Source organism: Cervus canadensis, chromosome 32, assembly GCF_019320065.1.
Source record: "Cervus canadensis isolate Bull #8, Minnesota chromosome 32, ASM1932006v1, whole genome shotgun sequence".
Lineage (NCBI taxonomy): Eukaryota > Metazoa > Chordata > Mammalia > Artiodactyla > Cervidae > Cervus > Cervus canadensis.
The window spans coordinates 39,486,987-39,507,099 of NC_057417.1; the positions used below are offsets into that span (position 1 = coordinate 39,486,987).

Consider the following 20,113-nt stretch of genomic DNA (forward strand, 5'->3'; position numbering starts at 1 on the left):
ATTGGCAGTTGGAGAGCCAGGGTGCAATATATCCCTATAAATGATGCTCATAATATGAGTTAAGAGCATCAAGGGGAGGAATGAAGAAGGAATTCATAGGGCCTTGACTCCATCTGAGGCCTGTCCGTGTTGATCGTGCTCGGTCACCTCTCCAGTGGACTCTGAACTCTCTGCTTAGTGCCTGTGGGAACGACAATGGAAAGATAAGACCCCCTCCAGACAGGGAAACCTTGAAGATTGTATCCAGGTTATTCATCACCTAAGAGAAAACAGACACTAATCACCCCTGCCTCCAGACAGTATCTATCAGAATGTAACCACAGGCTTATCCGTTATTAACTGGTTGGAATGTAACCACGGGCTTATTGAGTATTAACTGTTTGAACACATAACACGTGAGTGATGGGGTTATTGGGATTGTATTTACCCTTCCTTTGTAAGCCTCAAGGGATTTGTGGTGGTGGGTTTGGACACGTACACATGGGGTATAAAAGATTTTCACAAATGCTGGTCCAGGTCCTTGGCTAAGAGGAGACTCTGCCTTGGGCCCGCCGGTGTAATAAACTGCACTCCACTATCTGCATTGTCCTTCTGAGTGAGTTTGTTTCCCGTGGCTATAACAGGCCCAGAGGAATAGCTCCCCCAGAACTTTGGGGAACAAATAGAGTTTCTGCATCTTTATTTACCGAGACGAAGTTTTTCTTAACTCCAACTACCATCTATTATTATCATTTCATAAAGGATCATTTTCCCATCAAAACCTTTAGGAGGCTCATACACTTAGAATTATGCTTAAATGCAAAGTTATTTTTTCTAGAGTCCAACATGTAGTTCTCTGTTGGGAGCAGCCGGGATGCACCCAATCCGTGACAAGGTCATGGGAACCTGCAAGGCAGCTCTTCCTCACATGGGGCTGCCCTGGGGGCTCAATATGTCCCCTCCAGAGCCTCCAGGATGAGAAAGGAACCTGCAAGTCAGCTCTTCCCCTCGAGGTTGTCCCAGGGGCCCGGTATGTCCCTTTCTTCCTTCTGTCTTACTGTTGTTGGGCTTTCTATTAATTTTTGGAAATGATAATATATAGTAATAAGGCCTCGCTGGAAAAGTCCAAGCCTTTTTGGAAATGCTCAAGATTGCTCTGGCTCAGGACACGACCATAAACATCAAGTCATAAAAGAAAAGGCCACAGGTATAGTTTGGCTGCTTGCTTAAAAGATTACAATGTTCTAGAATCGAAAAGAGTAGAGGTATTTAGATTTATAAGTAGATATACTGCTTTAGTTTACTTGCTCCTTGGTTGAAAGGGTTTTCACTATTGCTATCTCCTTGCTGCTATTGGTTCATTGTTTCCCTTCCTTTAAACAACATGGGATATTACGGGTATTTCTGTAAAATTAGAAAATGGGATATATAGGATTTTAATAGAAGATTTATATTAACCAGCTTTACTGCCATTATCTTACTATTAATAAAGGTGTTTTGCTGCTTTAGAGGTGTTTTTGCTGTTTAATAGTTAATCATCGTAAATTGAGATTTTGTGGTTTCAGGTAAAGAAAAATATCAGGTTTTTCTCATGGTACTATTTTCAGAAATGTCAAACATGTTACTGTGATCCTTCCCATGTATTGTTTTATTGTCCAAGGAATTTACACTATACCTGAGATATGTGGAACATTATTTTTGTTAGAGTGAGAATGTTAGGCCATTGAGGCAAGAAGACTATGTACGGGACATTTAAGTATAAACCCTGTAATCGGAAACGTTCTAGATGAATGCTTAGGGGAAAAACATGGGGAAAAAAATATTGACGGAAGCACAAACCAATATCTGATGTAGTATGTGGTGACTTAAGGGGGGAGGTAACATTCATTCTATAAAAACTGAGCTATCCTAAAAATAAAAAAAGCTACCTCTTCTACGCAACCGTCTGTGTGTGTCTGTCTGTCTGCCTTCTTTCTCGCCGACGCCACCCGTCCCTTGGCTACTCCTGGTCCTTCCAGGGCTGGACCTCGGCAGTTCTCCCGTGTCCCCATTTTATCTGGTTAATGACTGCTTCCTGTCCTGGGTGCTGGGCACTTAGGAACCAGGAGGTGAAGGGCCAGGAGCTGCTCTCAGAGCTCTTGGCACGCACTGAACCGGGGACGCGGTCCAGCGGCAATGGGGCCTGGTGACCACAGTGAATCCTGCTCCCCTCCCAGTGGAGAGTGACAGAGGGTGGCAAGGGCAGAAGATGGGTGCCAGGACAGGAGGCTCTAGAGTCAGCTCTGGTTGCAGGCTCCCCCTTGGCACCCCCCACCAACTTCCCTGGGGTGGCAGAATAGGGGTAAGCCTCCTGGGACTCCCGCTCCTAGAATAAGCCATCCACTGTGGCTCCCCTGGCAGTGATCCAAGGAAGAGTGAGAAGTCTAACATGCCTAAAGGGGGAATTCCAAGAGGACAGAAGAGAATGAGGAAGAAAAAAACATGAAATCTGGTGAAAGACGTTAATTTACAGATTCAAGCAGCTCAGTGTGTCCTAAGAAGAATGTGTAAAAGAAAATCACAGCCAGACACATCACAGTCAACTACTGAAAACCAAACAAAAAGAGAAAATGTTGGAAGCACCCAGAGAAAAATGACATTCAAGGGAATAACAGTTCAAACAATGAATGACTTCTCAGAAACAATGGAGCAGATAGAATGGGGGAGGGGGAAAATAGACCTACATGGTTGCAAAATTCCTGCATCTTACATGAAATGGCACAATATAAATTCTAAATAGTCTGAAATGTTAAGAATGTAATTACAATCCCTAGAGCAACCAATGGAGAAGGAAATGGCAACCCACTCCAGTATTCTTGCCTGGAGAATCCCAGGGACAGAGGAGCCTGGTGTGCTGCCATCTATGGAGTCGCACAGAGTCGGACACGACTGAAGTGACTTAGCAGCAGCAGCAGCAGCAAAGAAACTAATATAAAATAATGCTGAGGTATACCCCCAGATTAGGGCTTCCCAGATGGTTCAGTGTTAAAGAAATTGCCTGCAATACAGCAGGCACGAGAAATGGGGTGAGGCAGTGTCTATCCCTGGTTGGGAAGACCCCATGGAGAAGGATATGGCAACACACTCCAGTATTCTTGCCTGGAAAATCCCATGGACAGAGGTGCCTGGTGGGCTACAATCCACCCTGTCACAAAGAATCAGACACAGCTCAGCATGCACACATACCCCCAGGTCAAGGTATACCTAAAAAGCCAATAAATACATTAAATGATATTTTAAAATATTAATTTAATCCAAAAAGGTCAGCAAAGGAGGAAAAGAATATACATCAGAGGGGGCAAACACAAAACAAATAATAAAATAGGAGACCTGACTCACCACATCAATGTCCCTGTGTGTGTGTGTTTGTGCTCAGCGTGTCTGACTCCTTGCAACTCTTTGGGGTAGGATTTGCTTCTAAACTTGCATCTATGGCTGTGGCCTCAGGTCCACACTGGTTGTTGGCCAGAGACACGTGTTCTTCACCCCATGGGGCAGCAAGTGAGGGGGAACGGGAGGTGAGGTCACCTTCACGATCAGTGACCAGAGCCTCTCCTGCTGTTTCCTCCTTGTCACTGGGTGCAGTCCACACTCCAAGGGAGGGGGTTACAGGAGGGTGTGGGCTGAGCAGTTTACTGTTGTTGACTTTTAAAAGTTCTTTGTAAATTCTGATCAGATATATGAGTTGCAAATATGTTCTCAACTCTGTAATTTGTCTTTTCCCTTTCTTGGCAATTCCATGTTGTCCACCTGACTGGGTTTGGCCAGTTGAGAGTCTCACCACCAGCGAGGAGTCTCAATGGGCTACACTGTCACTAACATTTGGGATTTTCAGACTTGGAGATTTGTGCCGTCTTCATTTGCATTTCTCTGATTACTCCTGAGGCTGATCACTTTTGCACTGTTTACTGGGTATCTGGAATTATTCTTTGGAGAAATTAATCTTCAAGTATTTGCTGTGCTTCTTGGGTCATCAGTCTTTTACTCACTGATTTCTGGTCATGGAGCCCTAGACCTGCATGGGTTTTAGGCAACAGAAACATTCTTTCCTGTCCTGTGACTTGTCTTTTTCTTTCTTCATGGTCTGTGTGTGTGTGTATGTACTTAAAAAAATTTTTTTTATTTTATTTATTTTGGCTGCGCCAGGTCTTAGTTGCAGCATGCAAGATCTTCGATCTTTATTGTGGCATGTGAACCCTTAGTTGCAGCATGTGGGATCTAAGTCCCTGATCAGGGAATGAACTCATGCCTTCTGCACTGGGGGCATGTAGTCTCAGCCACTGGAGCATCAAGGAAGTCCTTGTGTGTGTGTATTTAACAGACCTTATTTCTGAGAAGTTTTAGATTCACACCAAAATTAAGCAGAAAGTACAGTTTGCAAACATCCCTTGCTCCCAAACATGCACAACCTCCCTCACCATCAGCATCCCCACCAGACCATGTGGTATAGTAGTTACAGCTGATGAATCTACACCATGAATCGCCCACAGTCCACAGCTTACATTAGGCTTCCATCTTGGTGGTGCACTCTTGGCAGGTTTGGACAAATGACAAATAAAGAATCTGCCCACAATGTAGGAGTCGGAGGTTCGATTCCTGGGTCAGGAAGATCCCCTGGAGAAGAGAATGGCAACCCACTCCCATATTCTTGCCTGGAGAATCCCTGGAACAGAGTAGCCTGGTGGGCTACAGTCCATGGAGTCACAAAGAGTCAGACAAGACTGAGTGACTAACACACACATACAGTAAATGACATGTATCTATCATTATAGTGTCATACAGGGTAGTCTCATTGCCTTGAAAATCCTCTGTGCTCTGACTGTTCATTCTTTTCCAGCCCCTAAGCCCTGGCAACCAGGAGTCTACACTTCATTGCAGTGCAGTGGGTTCCCTTGTTGCAGAGCGCGGGCTCTAGGGCGCACACTCAGCTGTGGCACATGGGCTTAGCTGCGCCGCAGCATGTGGAACCTTCCTGCACCAGGGGTTGAATCTGTGTCCCCTGCATTGAGGAAGGTGGATTCTTAACCACTGGACCACCAGGAAAGTCCTGATTTGTAGTTTTTAGAGTATATGAAATCAAAAGGGAAATCAGACAGTACTTAAGGGACTTCAGGGCAAGTGAGACACAGATTCAGCTGCCAGTCCAGGAAGATCCCACATGCCCCAGAGCAACTAAGCCCATGGGTCACAGCTACCGAGCCCGAGATCCAGAGCCTGTGTACTGCAACAAAGAGTGGCCCCTATTTGCTGCAACTAGAGAAAACTGGAAGAAATATCAACAACCTCAGATACACTGCTGATACCACTCTAATGGAAGAAAGCAAGGAGGAACTAAAGAGCCTCTTGATGAGGGTGAAAGAGGAGAGTGAACAAATTGGCTTAAAACACAACATTAAATAAACTAAAATAATGGAATCTGGGACCATAACTTCATGACAAACAGAAGGGGGAAAGTGAAAGCAGTGACAAATTTTATTTTCGTGGGCTCCAAAATCACTGCAGACGGTGACTGCAGCCATGAAATTAAAAGATGCTTGCTTCTTGGAAGGAAAACTATGACAAACCTAGACATTGTATTAAAAAGCAAAGATATAAAAAAAAAACAAACAAACAAACAAAAAAAAGCAAAGATATCACTTTGCCAACAAAGTCCCTATAGTCAAAGCTACAGTTTTTCCAGTAGTCATGTACAGGTGTGAGAGTTGGACCATAAAGAAGGCTGAGTGCTAAGGAAGTATCAGGTGATACTATGGCCACCTGATGTGAAGAGCTGACTCATTGGAAAAGACCCTGATTCTGGGAAAGACTGAAGGCAAAAGGAGAAAGGGGCAGCAGAGGATGAGATGGTTAGATAGCATCACTGACTTAATGGACATGAATCTGAGCAAACTCCAGGAGATGTGCACAGAGGAGCCTGGCGTGCTGCAGTCCATGGGGTTGCAAACAGTTAACACAACTTCGTGACGGAAAAACAACAAGAGAAAGCAGCAATGAAGACCCAGTGTAGAAAAGAAATGAAAAATCCACCTTGGAATGCAGGGTATGTGGGTTGAATCCCTGTTCAGGGAACTAAGATCCCACAGCCAGGGGGGGACTAAGCCCATGTGCTGCAAACGACAGAGCCCATGGGCTCCAGAGCCCATGTGCCACAACTAGAGAGAAGCCCGAGACAAAGATCACAAGTGCTGCAACTAAGACCCAACGCAGTAAGAAATAAATCAACTTTAAAAAAAAGAAAGGAGGGACTTCCCTGGTGGTCCAAAGACTAAGACTCTGCACTCCCAATGTAGGGGCCCCGGGTTCAATCCCTGGTCAGGAAACTAGATTCCACATGCTGCAACTAAAGATCCCGCATGCCACAACTAAGACCCAGCACAGCCAAATAAAAAAATAATAAAAGTAAATATTAAAAAAAAAAAAAAGTAAATATTAAAAAAAATAAAGAAAATACTCTGAGATGAAAGGAAATGAAGGCATATCAAAACAAATGGAATACAGTTAATACAGTGTTTAGAGGGAAATTTAAAGCTGTAAGTGTCCATACTAAGAAAGAAAAAAGATTACAAAACAATCATGTCCCATCTTAAGACAGTGGAAAAAGCAGGTCTCTTGTATTCAACATTTTACTGGAGATCCTGGCTATGGTCACCATGTTTCTCCCCTCTGGAGATTCCAGCCAGAGCAATTCATTAATAAAATGAAACAAACGGCATCTAAATTGGGGACCCTTGTGTGTACAAAATCCTGAAGAATCCAGTAAGCAACTATTAGAACTAATAAATGAGTTCAGCAAAGTTTTTGGGTACAAGATCTACATACAAAACTCAATTGTATTTTTATACTCTCGCAATCAACAATTGAAAGTGACACTAAGAAAAAAACTCCATCCGGACAACACACAGAAACATACATGGGGACTTCCCCAGTGGTTGAGACTGTACTTCCAATGCCAGGGGCCTAGGTTTAACCCTGGTGTAGAAACTAAGATCCCACACACAGCGTGGTGTGATCAAATAAATAAATATCACAGCTTAAAAAACAAATTTTAAAGTATGTATGTTTTTTAAAAAAGTAATTACGTTAGATCCTGTGGATCTCAAAATTCAAATAGTTAAGCTGCCACCTTTTCAACCTGAACTGTACTATAAATGAGAATATCTGTGATTTCTGTTTATGATCAAGTCACAGGCATCGCAAGGTGTTTCAGTGAAGCTAAATCCCTCCTGCTCGAGGCCAGTTAAGAATAAGGGTGGGATTTTTCCCCATCCAAATGCCTTGGATGCCCGGCCTGACCTTGCCTGACCATGCAGGTCCATCCTCCCAGCTCACGGTGTCAATTCAGAGGGAGATCCAGATCCAGGTGGGAGCAAACCCCCCCCCCCCGCATACCCCCCCCACGGCCGCCCAGCCCAGAAGCCGGCCCTGCTTCCAGGCCAGGGGTACAGGCACAGGAGGACCTGCATGAACTCAACAGGATACTTAAGGACTGCGTTGATAGAAAAGACGAACACGACCCGTGCTGGGTTCATCACCATTATTCTTTTTTTCTTCTGATTTTAAACAGAAATTGACATTAGACACTTCCCAAGTCCACTCGAGTGAAACAGCGTCTGGGGGGAAGTGCGGGGGGGTGGGGAGTGCGGGGTGCAGGGGGGGAGGGGGAGGAGCCGTAGGCGCAAAAGCCTGGGGACGCTCGCCCTCCCTCGACTCCTACCCCTCCCTCTCCTTCCCCCAACCCGCCTCCCTCTCTCCCTCCACCCCTGCGGCCTCCTCCCGCCTCCCTCCTTCCACCCTTTCCCCCGGTTTCTTTCTCTGCCGCCTCCCCCTCCCTCCGCCCCTCCACCTCCTCCCAGGACCCTCTTCCCCTGCGCGCTCGGCCAGCGCCGGCGGCTGGGAGTCATGCGCTGCCTCTCCGGGCTCGCGGCGCTGCGGGGGTTGCTGTGCGGCGCCCGGGCCCTGGGCCCCAGCCTGCTCGCGCGCTCCTGCTCGGGTGAGTCCGCCCGCCTGGCGGCCACGCGCGGGGTGGGGCGGGTCGAGGAGCCGCCGGCCTTTGCTGACGCACGTGCGGCCCCGGCGCGGGGGCCGGAGGCCCGGGAGCAGGCGGGCTGGAGAGGCGCGCCCCTGGGGTTCCTGCCCCGCGGGGCCCCAGCGCTCACCGCCGCCGCCACCGCCCACTCCCAGCCAGGCCCCCACGGCCCCGCTCACCTCACCTTGCTCTGGGCAGGGGGTCCCAGGGCTCCGCAGCAGGAGGAAACCAGAAGCTTGGTGGCCACACTTTGTGCTTGCAGGGATCCCAGCGGGCCCAGGGCTCCTGCGTGAGGTCATTCTCAGCAAATGAACACTCCTATCCTGAGGCGTCTTTCCACCAGGCATATCCCTGCCTGGAGCCTTGCAGTTATCCAGGGGTCCTCCGCCCCCGCAGCTGGCCCTCGGGCGCTTCCAGAGTCCTGGGGTTCCAATACTGGCGAGGGTAAACTGCCATCTTCCGAGACAGGAGCCAGCTGGCAGCAGGCCAGGCTGGACAGCAGGGCCCCTAGGGACTGGGCTTAGTGGGGGGGGTGGGGGAAGAATAAGGGTGGGGGCCTTCCTGCAGTGCAAGGCATTGAAGGTACGTGGTGTGGTGGGCACCCGATGCCTGCTCCCCAAGCCCTCCTGGGGCTGGGAAGGCAGATGGAGATGCCCCCAGGGACACTGGCTCTTTTGGACCTGACTGCTCATCTCTTCTCCAGTTTTCTCCTCCCTCTCTGCAGGGCTTAGCCGCCAATCCAGGGTCTGGGCCCTTCTCCAGAGTACACTTGACCCTAGACCCAATGCCAAGGGTCAGCCTAACTCTGGAAGTTTTAGGTGGTAGGAGGGTGATGGCTGGGGGTCTCTCTGGCAGCGTCACGCCCAGAAGAGGAGGACTGGGGCAGTGTTGACTTTAGGACACTTTAGGTTTCAAGTGTCCTGCCTTGAAACCCCAACAGCAGCCTGGCCAAGGAAGGTGTCAGGGGAGGACCCTTCCCCCTTTCTCAATCCCCAGGCCCCTTTCTCTCTCTCTCCCTGTGGCCCAGTGGGAAAGTGCTTTTCACTCTCCCTGGTCCCAGAAGATGGATGCTGGGTCCCCCCTGATGTGGTAGTTTGGGGGTGCAGACAGTGTCTATGCTAGCTCCCCGAAGTACAGGCATGAACATCAGGACTTGTACTTTCTTTCCAGTGTGGCATCTCAGGGGCACAGCTCCATCATGGGCAGCTTCTCCCACTGCCTGCCTGGGTGGGGCCTTGGCCCTGCGACAGGCTGAAGTCCCCAGGGGCCCACCGTGCTGGACAGTCCTGGCTGTGGGCACCATAATTCCTCTCCAGGACTGCTCTGGTTGAGGCAAACTCTGCAGTCTAGGGGACACCTGGGTCTTGGCAGGGGAACCCAGGTCCAGGAGATGTGAAAGGTGAGGCCATGGCAGCCCCGAGCCCCCCTCTTCTACAGGAGGACCCTCCTGGACCCAGGAGCGGACCCTGGTTGCGGTGAAGCCAGATGGGGTGCAGCGGCGGCTGGTCGGGGATGTGATCCAGCGCTTTGAAAGGAGGGGCTTCAAGCTGGTGGGGATGAAGATGCTGCAGGTACCAGGGCTTTGGGCCTGTGGGTGTCGCTGAGGGGACTGGGGTGGGGGCTGTTCTCAGCCCTGTGTCAGGACAGCCTCCTTGTGCTGGCAGTAGAAGGGGAGGGGCGGGGAAGTGTCTATGCTAAGCTGGAACGCCAGCCCTTGTCAGTGTTGTCTGCTGAGGGCCCTGCAGTCAGGATGCCACAACCACTGCCCTGGTGCCCGGTGGGGCTCCCTCTCACCCCTTCCCTCAATGCACCAGGCCCCAGAGAGGATCCTTGCTGAGCACTACCACGATCTGCAGAGGAAGCCCTTCTACCCAGCCCTCATCAGCTACATGAGCTCCGGCCCAGTGGTGGCCATGGTACCGTAGGGCCGCGGCGGTGGGAGGGTGGAGGGCCCTGGGTTGAGCCCTGGGTGACCCCCACCTCTCCCCACCTCCTCTATCTCTCTGCTGCAGGTCTGGGAAGGCCCCAATGTGGTCTGCACTTCGAGGGCCATGATAGGCCACACCAACTCTGCCAAGGCTGCCCCTGGCACCATCCGGGGAGACTTCAGCACCCACGTCAGCAGGTAACACACTCAGCCACTTGGAGCTGAGGACCAGTGCCCTAGGGGCTCAGGGTGGCGGCCTGTGCCCAAGGCAGAGCCACTGGGCCTGGGCGTCTTGCTAAGGGGAAAGCGAAGCCAGAAAACGATGGGAGCATGTCACACCTGATGTTGGCTAGTGCAGTATTTTTCAAAACCTTTTCGTGTACACAGGAGATGATAAAGCATTCCCTGTGTTGTGTCTGTGCTCTGCCATCATGGTCTGTCACCTGACTTTACCTCCAGACACCCCAGGGGTTGGCCTGGGACAGATGCCAAGGTCAGGCTGGAACCCAGTTTTCCAGCTCCTCTGTTCCTTGCCCCTCTGCACCATCACTCACCCACTCCCCTAGACAGTCGGGGATGGGCAGACTCTGCCTAGGACCCCTGAGGTGCATGCTGAAGCCTGTGCCCTACCTTTGCCACCTGGCACAGGAATGTCATCCATGCCAGCGACTCCGTGGAGGGGGCCCAGAGAGAGATCCAGCTGTGGTTCCAGAGCAGTGAGCTGGTGGACTGGGCAGATGAAGGCCACTTCAGCAGCATCTACGCAGCCTGAGCACGCAGGTGCCCGCGGTCACCCCGGCATCCACTCAGGACCAGCTACCTCTGTTGACAAGAACTTGAGCTCACACCCATGCTCTGCCCATCTGTCCCAGACCACCTCCCTGTCCACCTTCTGCCCCACTCCAGCCACAGAGTGGTTGAGCCACCAACTTTATGTGCCTTTTAGTAGTATCCTAAGCCAGCAAGGGACTGGACCAAGTCCTTTCTGAACCAAAGTGCCAGACAAGCTTTGGGGTCCAAAAGCTGGTAGTGTGACCGTTCTTTCCCCAAAGTGGGGACATTAAAATTCACTGTGCTGTGCGTGGGAGTGGAGTGCTCATTATGGCCCCTGCCATCTCTGAGGTGGGAATGAGGCTTTATGCAAAGTTGTAAGCAGCTTGAAAGTAGAAATGAAGCTTACCATCTCACACACCAGGAGATCAAGAACTTTGTTGAATGTATGAGACAGGCGGAGGTCCAGAGGCCTCCAGCCTGAAATCTGGGAGCTCTAAGCTGAGCCACAGAGCTTGTGCTGTCCCTCAAGGAGGAGCCTTAGGCAGTTGTGAACAGGAGCAGGAAGGGGTAGGCAGGGAGCTGAAGCCGCCCCGTAGGCAGAAAGGCTGTGGCCTCATTGACACTACATGTCACTCCTCATACCTGGCCCTCAGGTGTGTCCCTGGCCACTCGTCACAGGTACTGGATACTGCATGGCATTACACCAGCTGAGGCCGACTGGTCCTAACCATGCTTTATGACGTCTTGGCGACGCTGGCCTTGGGTTTCTCCCTGTGCCTCCACGTGAGGGCGCGGTTGAAGGGTCTGACCTTTGGCCATGAAAGGGTCATGTTTGAAGCTGTCCCTGGGGCTGGCCATGCGAGGAAAAGGCCTTCCTAGTTTCCCGTGACTTTCCTAGGCTCTAGTCTCCTTCCCTCTTCTTTGCAACAGGGAAGAGAAGCACCCGGGAGGGGAAGACATTTAAATGCTAAGCGAGTCCGAATACGTGTTTTTAAATGCACAGACAGGCCCAAAGCGGTGAGGGAAGCCGAGGGGCCCCGCGTCGGCCCGTGAGCTCCACCTCAGCCCGGAAACCAAATGTTCCCTGTGTCCGGCTGGCCCCGAATCCAGCACTGACACCCAATCTTGTGAAAAGGAGCCCAGAAAGCCGAGTTTCGACTCGCATTCACCCCACCTCCGCCAACGGGAACCAGCCCGCCGCACTGCGTCTGTGCCTGCCGCGGCGCGCACACTGACTTCCACTCCCAGCAGGCCGCGGGGCCCTGAGGGCGGGACGTTCTGGGAGAGGCTTGGGACGGGGAGGGGCGGGGCACCTGGGAATGGAGTGGGTCGCGGGGGCGGAGCTTCCTGGGGAGATTGAGAACTGAGTGGACGGGGCTTCCTGGGAGCAGCGACTGTCGCGGGGGCGGGGCGCTCTGGGAGGCGTGAGGAGAGGGGTGGGCGGGGAAACTTGGGAGGGGCGAGGGTCATGGGGCGGGGCGTCATGGGAGGAGCGAGGGGCGGCCCGGCTTGAGAGGAGCCAGGGGCGCGGGGCGGGGCGTCCTGAGAGGAGCGTGGGGACGAGGGGCGGGGCTTTCTGAGAGGAGCGAGGGGCGCGGGGCGGGACGTCCTGGGAGGAGCGAGAAGACTTGGGGCGGGGCCTCCTGGGAGGAGCGAAGGACGAGGAGCTGGGCTCCTGGGAGGAGCGAGGAGACTCGGGGCGGGGCCTTCTGGGAGGAGCTAGGGGACGAGGGGCGGGACGTCCGCGTCGCCTGGCTGCCTGCAGTCCTTTGAGGCCGAGGTTAGAGTCCTGGGGTCCCGGCGGGTCTCTGCTGCTTTTGCCACCCAGGCCTGCTCCGAGCGCCATGGCCCAGCCACCGGCCGACGTCAGCGAGGACGACTGTCTCCCGGAGTACCACCACCTCTTCTGTCCGGACTTGCTCCAGTGAGCTTCGCGTCTGGGGCGCCCCAGGGAGCCAGGCAGGGGGCGGGGGCGCCTGCGGTGCTCGCGGCGGGGGACTGAGGTTTTTCTGGGATGTGTGAGGACCCCAAGCCTGGTGGCCAGGCTGTCCAGATGTCCGGGTATCCCAGCGAGGCAAGTACTGGTGTTCCGATCTTTGTCCTGCGTGAGCATGTCCTGTTTATCGATGTGGAGGTGGGGACGAGTGTCAGAAAACAGAGCAAAGATCAGGAGGAGGAAGGATTAATTATTACCAGCAGCAGGTAAGGAGAACTCTGAAGATTTTCCCCAAAGCTGTCTCTCCGAACAGCAAATTTGGGGAGGTTTTAAGCTAAGAGTGCAAGCATCTTAAGAAGGGGTTTGGGTGGTTGACGACGTCCAAGCTAGTTCGTTAGTTCGTTAAAGTCATGAGTGTCAGAAAAAGTCACTGTCATCTCAGGTTCCCGTTGGTCAGGTTCCAGTTGGTCAGCACTTCAGGCTGATCTTTACCATCAAAGCAGAATTGGGAGACTTTACAACCAGTATATGATTCATATCTTGGCCATTGTTACTTCTCTTGCCTGAGGACAGTTGTTAGTTTCTGTATTCTTCTGAGACCTGTTGAGGGCAGCACTGTGTCCAGGCTTAGATCACAGAATGGTGTAGGCTCCAAATGGCTTCTCTTATGTCAAGAAAAGCCTGCCTGTTTCTCTTTCTCCATGAATCTGCTATCCTATCCATTTAGAGGGTGGCAGGAGGAAGGCATATGTTTTGAAAACATTTCTCATTAATTGATAGCTTTCTGCATAGAGACTTCTAGGTTGAAATCATTCTTCCCAAAGATTCAGAAAGCCAAGGAATGCAGGCTTTCAAAAGCGGTGTTTCTCAAATTTGACCCAAGTGCCCGGTGCAGAGGGTCAGTGGAAGAGCACCTCCCCCATCCCGATTCAACAGCAATCCCTTACTCTTTTTATTTTTTATTTAAACAAATTAGAATTTAGAATTTATTTATTTAGGTGCACTGGATCTTAGTTGCGGCATGTAGGGTCTAGTTTCCTGACCAGGGGTGGCCCCTGTGCCCCCTGCATTGGGAGCATGGAGTCCCAGTTGGTGGACCATCAAGGAAGTCTGAACAGGGGCCTCTGTAAAGAGTCTCTGTTTTTTCTTTCAGGGACAAGGTGGCTTTCATCACGGGTGGTGGCTCTGGAATTGGGTTCCGGATTGCTGAGATTTTCATGCGGTAAGTGAGCACTGCTCTGTGTGGTCCATGCCCCATCATGCTGCCCCCTCCTCCTTGGGAGGGGGCCTGGGATCCTGGGCAAAATGCCAGTTGGTGGTGGGAACCCCTCTAGTTCCAGGTCCATCAGAGAACATTTGAAAGGGGTCCTGCCACAGTCACTCAGCCCACGTAGGCCTCTGGGTCCTCTGCCAGCTGTGCCTTCAGCCCCGGGCTGATGTCTAAGTCTGAGAGACCCATGGGGGAGGAGCCCCTTAGATTGCTGGGCAGGAGCTCTGCTGGGTGTGTCCCTTGCGCCTTGCTGTCCTCATTCCTGCTCTCTGGCTTTGCAGGCACGGCTGCCACACAGTCATCGCCAGCAGAAGTCTTCCCAGAGTATCGATGGTGAGGGGGCTCTCCTGTGCCCAGCCATCCATGGGTGACTTTGGGGGCCAGGAGCCTAGACCTGGAAGGTCATCAGGTCCAGAGGGTGACCACACCAAAACCAACCTGTCTCCCAAATACGGAGCTTCAATGGAAGTGCTCCTCAGGGACACTCTCGTGTTTTTACAGCATCTAATTATCGGGTCCTGAGAAGCGACCCTTCTGTTGGGTGGTACTGTGGCCCCAGCAGAGTTCTCTGGGCTCAGCAGGTTCTTGAGGAGGGAGCATATCTCCCCTGCCACAGCTGGTCTCAGCACAGGGACTGGACATCAGCTGGAGCTTCTGTTGACCTGTGACCAGTGGCCTGGAAGGTGATGAAAAGGGAGAGGGTATAGGATGTCTTAGTGTCCACCAGGGGTTGTGGCCCTGGGGAGGACCGCTTGGCAGCTGTGCCTCCCCAGGGTGGGTTTCAGCCACAGAGCCCGGGTCCCTGGCAGAACCTGGCTCGTCATCCTCATTGGATCCTGAAGGGCTGTGCCTCCAGGAGAGGCCAGCAGGCTGCTGCTCACCTCTCTTCCTGTCTGGCTTCTAGGCTGCCAGAAAGCTGGCCGCTGCCACTGGCCGGAGGTGCCTCCCTCTGTCTCTGGACGTCCGAGCTCCCCTGGCCGTCGCGGCAGCTGTAGAGCAGGCCTTGCAGGAGTTCGGGAAGATCGACATTCTCATCAACTGTGAGTCCCTGCTGAGCATGACTGGGGGCTTCTGACGTGTCTGCAATACCAGACCTTCCTGTTTGGACGCCCTGGAACTGTCCTGGCTTCAGGTCACTGTCTCAGCCCAGCTGTGCCCCTGCCGGGTCTATGCAGCCGTGGCTCAGGAGGATGCCCTGAGAACTAGGCTGAATCACAGAGAAGGGTCACTCTCATGTCTTGAAGTTCCCCATTGAGGAAAAGGGAAGACACATGACTGTTTTAGCATAGTTTTATTTTTCAATACTTATTTATTTATTTGACTGTGTCGGGTCTTGACGGTGGCGCGCAAGCTCAGTATTTGCAGCTTGAAGGCTTGGTTGCCCCGAGGCATGTGGGACTAGGGATTGAACCTGCGTCCCCTGTGTTGCAAGGTGGATCCTCAATCACTGGACCACCAGGAAAGCCCCTGTTTTAGTACAGTTTTAGATTCACAGATTGAGCAGATAGTATAAACAACTACTCATACCACACTCCTGCCACACACACACACACACACACACACACACATGTTGTGTCTACTATGAATACCTTGCATTTGTTACAACTGTTAACTGTAGTCTCTACATTCAGGTTCATTTCTCCTGAAATTTCCTTTAGAAACTTGCAGCGTGACAACATACTCTAGTAAAAATTAATTTAAAAAAAACCCCAAAATTAGTGTATCATTTTCCTGCCATTGACAAAGTCATAAGCTGGGCAGCTTAAAACAGCAGGAACGCATTCTCTCACAGTCTGGAGGCCAGAGATGTGAGACCAAGATGTGGCGGGCCATGCTCCCACAGGAGGCTCGGGAGAGTCTATCTGGGGCCCGGCTTGTGGCTCCTGGGGCTGCTGCCTGTCATCCCTTGGCCCCTGGCTGCATTCCTCCAGCCTCTGCTCTGTCCCTCTGTGCATGGCTGTGTCCACTTTAAGGACAGCAGTCCTTGGGTTTAGGCCACCGTATTCAGTATGATCTCATCTTATCTTGATGACATCTGCAAAGACATGTTTCCACATAAAGTTAAGTTTACCCACACTGGGCTTCCCAGGTGGTGCAGTGGTAAGGAACCTGCTTACCAACGCAGGAGACACAGGAGACATGGATTCGATCCCTGGGTTGGAAAGATCCCCTAGAGAAGGAAATGGCAACCTGCTCCAGTGTTCTTGCTGGGAAATTGCATGGACAGAGAAGCCTGGAGGGATTACAAAGAGTTGGACATGACTGGACACTTATAGCCGTGACACGCATCAGGTGTTGGGATCCACTGAAGAGTGTATCTTTTTGAAGCACACGATCCAACCCATAACACCTGCTCTGCCCCTCATTCAAGAGTTTGTCCAAATGCTGAGGTTTCCTCCGTGGCTGGCCTGGACCACCCTGAGGACGCACATGCTTTGATTGCCCGGGGCTCCAGCACCATCCGCTGTCTCCTTCCACCCGCAGGTGCAGCCGGGAACTTCCTGTGTCCCGCCAGCTCCTTGTCCTCCAACGCCTTCAAGACTGTGATGGACATCGACACCTTGGGCACCTTCAACGTGTCTCGTGTGCTCTATGAGAAGTTCTTCCGGGTGAGTGTCCCGAGGTGGGGGCCTCCCAGGCCTGGCCGTGCGCTCACTGCCCCCCTCGTGTGTTGCAGGACCATGGAGGGGTAATCGTGAACATCACTGCGACCCTGGGCGCTCGGGGACAGGTGCTCCAAGTGCACGCAGGCTCTGCCAAGGCGGCCGTGGGTACGGGCGCCCCCCTGGTCTGCCCGCCTGGGTTCCTCCCCATCCCCGGGGGCTGGCAGTGTCCCAGCAAAGCTGCGCCGCCACCCCGTCTGGGCTGCCCCAGAGGCCAAGCAGCCCTGCTTCTCCCTCACACGGCCTGCCTCCCCTGCAGATGCGATGACGCGGCACCTGGCTGTGGAGTGGGGCCCCCAGAACATCCGCGTCAACAGCCTTGCCCCTGGCCCCATTAGTGGCACTGAGGGGTTGCGGCGTCTGGGTAAGACTCCTTGAGCGGGTGCTCCCCCGGGCACAGGCCCCACAGTACCTCCAGGGGCTCCCCTCCCACCTGGGTGGGACAGGCCCGGGATCAGAGACAAGCGCTCATGGCTCCCTGGGTGGGCAGAGTCCATCCCCAGCCTGGGGACAGTTCACACAGCCCAGCAGGGGGCTAGGGGGTAGACTTGGGCAGCTGCCCCTAGAGCTAGAGCCCAGGGGCTGTTGGCCTTGTGAGCTGCACACAAAGGGCCCCGCTGAAGCCTCCAGAGCCTTGGCCATGAGCAGGGACAGGCCTTGTGCTGGCTCCACAGTGGGGTTACTGGGCCCGGCCCAGGACAATGCTGCCGGCGTCCCCAGAGTTACAGGATGCGGCTCAGGGGAGGCTGGCAGAGGAAGGTGATGGCCCCCGGGTCCTGGGACTTGCCTGAACCTCTTCCTCCCTCCCAGGTGCCCCACAGGCCAGCCTGTGGGCGAAGGTCCTGGCCAGCCCCCTGCAGAGGCTGGGGAACAAGACGGAAATTGCCCACAGCGCCCTCTTCCTGGCCAGCCCGCTGGCATCCTTTGTGACGGGGGCCCTGCTGGTGGTTGACGGGGGGACCTGGCTGACGTTCCCTAATGACGTCCAGTCACTGGCAGATTTCTCACCCTCAGCTAAGCTCTAGGTGATGTCCCACTCCCACCGTCAGGGTCACCTGTGTGCTTGGCCCCCTTCCCAGACACCCGTCTTGTGGCCAGGGGTCACTGCGCTGGGCCTGACGCTTGCCCCTCAGTCTCTTACCTGTGTTTCTAGATGTGCTCTTGGGCACCCTGGGCTCCCTGGCTGCACACGTGGGGCGAGGCCTGGATGGGTGCCGGGAGGGCCCAGCCCCATGCAACTGTGCTGCAGACCCTAGGGCCTCCCTGCAAACCAGGACTAGCAAACTCCTCTGAAGCAGACAGGAGCCCCCCTCTTTGGGTGGCCCTGGGCGACCGGCTCTGGGGGCCTGAGGGCCTGCTGGTCCTGCTTCCCATCCTCCCCAGCATCCCAGGGGCATGGGCAGCCCTCAGCCTAGCCCCGGAGCAGCAGCTTCCTCTGAGGTGACTGAGGAGGTGCAGGCCCCCTGCTCCCCACCTCCTGGGTCCCCGTCACAGGGTGGAGACAGGATGTGGACTGGTTCCTGTCCCGTCGGAGGTGGTTGTGGTGAAAGGACACCCAGGCCTCACAGTGTTCGGCCTCCCCACAAAGCTGTGGTTGGTGCCAGCTTCCAGAGGGACCCCTGGTCTCAGGGGTGGGCCTGCTTGTAAGACAAGTGATGCTAGTCGGCCCTCTCGTGTGCTGGCTGGCAGACACAGCCAACAGACAGGAGTCTGAGCAAACTCCAGGAGACAGCAAAGGACAGAGGAACCTGGAGTGCTGCAGTCCATGGGGTCGCAGAGTCGGATGTGACTTAGCATCTGAACGACAAGATGCGTTCTCAGTCCTCCAGACACACAGAGTGGGGTGGGGGGTGGGAGTGGAGGAGGAGGCAGCAAGGCCCCAAGCAGCAGGAGGGCGTGGGTGCTGGGCAGGCCCCCCAGTCACGGGTGGAGAGTGCTGGGGGAGGGCGGGGAGGAGGCAGGGGGCCACCGTGTCCGCCTCAGGAGACACACAGGCCTGGTGGCCTGCTGTCCCCCCCTGCCTGCCACTCACTCCCCCAGGGCTTGTAGGGGGCCGGCCTGGCGTCCCTCGGTGCCCCAGTGACCTGGTGTCTGCTGCCGCTTCTGACAGGCACTGGACAGCGCGCTGCAAGGGACTGGTCCACAGCCCACTCTCGGACCCCAGACCTGCCACCCGCCCGCCTGCCCAGCCTGAGCGCCAGACCCAGCAGTCCCAGCCAAGCATTTGAAGAGAGACTGGCCCTTCCTCTAGGAGCGGTGCTGCGCCCACGCGCCCTGCCCACGGCCCTATCTCTGTGCGCAGGGAAGTGGGCAGTGACCAGGCAGGGACCTGGCCATACACCCTCGGGCGGCCTGTGGTCCAGCACCTGGCCAGGCCCCCGGAGTGTGCCCCGGCCCAACCCAGGGTCAGCGCTGCCCTGCTGCCCAGCGCCCACCTAGGCTGGTCTCCTTTCTCTCCTGCCTGTGTCCAGGGGGTGCCTCCAGGTGGTTCCCGCGGCCTGGGTGGAGAAGAGAAGGTGGTTCAGGCTGTCTTCCCTGCTCTCCCGCTTTGAGACCTTTGCTTGACAGAAATGCCAAACCGGGAAGGCCGGAGAAGTGTGTTTGAGCGCTGCCCCCAGGCCTGTGTCCTGCATCCTCTCCCCCGGGTGTGTGGGCTGCAGACAGGACCTCTGCTGGCACAGGTCACGGTGCTCCCGCCTGCCCTGGAGAGGACTTAGTCCTTGGTCGTTGGGGGCTCACTCTCTGGACCCTCCAGGAGGCCTGGCCCCATTATTACCCTCCCTCAGGCCCGGGGGAGGGGGAATCTCTGCCTCAGTTGTTCCCCAGTGACCGCTCTCTGGCACACATTCAGGTCAGGCCCTAAGGGGGCCATTTGGATCCTGGGCTTGTTTTCTGTGCTGTTAAAAACTTCAGCGTACTTAGAGCTGTTGGTGCGCCCTCTAGCTGGACAGGTGGCTCACTGCCCTCCTCTGCACCCTCTCCCATATCATCTATTTGCATAAGCACAGCTTCTAGAGTTTTGCCAGAAAATGCATTTCCTTAAAAAATAAACGTTTTACTGTAAAATTATATATTCAGTGGACTTCACAATATTTTTAGAAGGAGAAGGAGGACACTTGGACACTGGTGGTCTGGGCGCTGAGAGGTAGCAGTGTGTCTCCGTTTTGTCTTTTTCCTATGAAGAGTTTAGAAAACCCTTTGTCTGATGCCTGAAATCCCCCCTCCCCGCAGATGAAGGGAGCCTAGGAGCAAGGGAGGCTGTTGGCTCCCCGGGTGGGAGGGATGTCCTCCGAGGCTGGTCCTGGTGCTGCCACTCGCTCTGGGCTTGAGCCCTCTGCCCCTGGCACCCGCGCCCACTTGAGTTCCTTCCCGCCCTCGCGGTGCAGGGGCAGGGAACCCAGTAGGCATAAGAGTCTTGCTTGCCGCTTAAGCAGAGGCCAGGAGGTCTATCAGCAAGGCAAGTGGGCACTTGCGATGGCGGGAAGGCAGGTCCCGGGGA

At 54.1% G+C, this 20,113-nt stretch overlaps 3 protein-coding genes across 5 annotated transcripts in view; 2 read left to right on the forward strand and 1 right to left on the reverse strand.

Annotated features, from left to right (window-relative positions):
• PGAP6 (post-glycosylphosphatidylinositol attachment to proteins 6) overlaps window positions 1-9,019 on the reverse strand; it is a 27,719-nt gene extending 18,700 nt beyond the window's left edge. For both annotated transcript variants that reach the window (XM_043456493.1, XM_043456492.1), the window contains exon 1: window positions 8,229-9,019. In XM_043456493.1, coding sequence (XP_043312428.1) covers window positions 8,229-8,736 — 508 coding nt within the window. In that variant the 5' untranslated portion in view covers window positions 8,737-9,019. The remainder of the gene's footprint in view (window positions 1-8,228) is intronic.
• On the forward strand, window positions 7,789-11,051 carry NME4 (NME/NM23 nucleoside diphosphate kinase 4). Its single transcript, XM_043456509.1, has 5 exons — window positions 7,789-8,008; window positions 9,482-9,615; window positions 9,859-9,960; window positions 10,057-10,169; window positions 10,620-11,051. Exons 1-5 carry the CDS (start codon window positions 7,918-7,920, stop codon window positions 10,741-10,743), a joined length of 564 nt encoding a protein of 187 aa, XP_043312444.1. The 5' UTR covers window positions 7,789-7,917; the 3' UTR covers window positions 10,744-11,051.
• Window positions 11,052-12,438: 1,387 nt separating this feature from the next.
• Window positions 12,439-19,683, forward strand: DECR2 (2,4-dienoyl-CoA reductase 2). Of its 2 annotated transcripts, none has more exons than XM_043456507.1 (8): window positions 12,439-12,669; window positions 13,835-13,903; window positions 14,233-14,284; window positions 14,856-14,991; window positions 16,436-16,560; window positions 16,629-16,722; window positions 16,874-16,978; window positions 18,725-19,683. In XM_043456507.1, exons 1-8 carry the CDS (start codon window positions 12,590-12,592, stop codon window positions 19,051-19,053), a joined length of 990 nt encoding a protein of 329 aa, XP_043312442.1. In that variant the 5' UTR covers window positions 12,439-12,589; the 3' UTR covers window positions 19,054-19,683. The 2 variants fall into 2 exon arrangements, with proteins under 2 accessions (XP_043312442.1, XP_043312443.1); XM_043456508.1 differs by lacking the exon at window positions 18,725-19,683 and adding an exon at window positions 17,425-17,639 and having other exon boundaries at window positions 12,442-12,669.
• The last annotated feature ends 430 nt before the right edge of the window (window positions 19,684-20,113 follow it).

What these genes read in the sequence shown, in the direction of transcription:
- NME4 (XM_043456509.1), top strand. Translation starts at nt 7,918, where the DNA reads ATGCGCTGCCTCTCCGGGCTCGCGGCGCTGCGGGGGTTGCTGTGCGGC. An exon ending in GCTCGCGCGCTCCTGCTCGG is followed by an intron (nt 8,009 to 9,481) that starts GTGAGTCCGCCC and finishes CCTCTTCTACAG; the next exon opens with GAGGACCCTCCTGGACCCAG. An exon ending in CCGGCCCAGTGGTGGCCATG is followed by an intron (nt 9,961 to 10,056) that starts GTACCGTAGGGC and finishes TCTCTGCTGCAG; the next exon opens with GTCTGGGAAGGCCCCAATGT.
- DECR2 (XM_043456507.1), top strand. Translation starts at nt 12,590, where the DNA reads ATGGCCCAGCCACCGGCCGACGTCAGCGAGGACGACTGTCTCCCGGAG. An exon ending in ATTGCTGAGATTTTCATGCG is followed by an intron (nt 13,904 to 14,232) that starts GTAAGTGAGCAC and finishes CTGGCTTTGCAG; the next exon opens with GCACGGCTGCCACACAGTCA. An exon ending in GATCGACATTCTCATCAACT is followed by an intron (nt 14,992 to 16,435) that starts GTGAGTCCCTGC and finishes TTCCACCCGCAG; the next exon opens with GTGCAGCCGGGAACTTCCTG.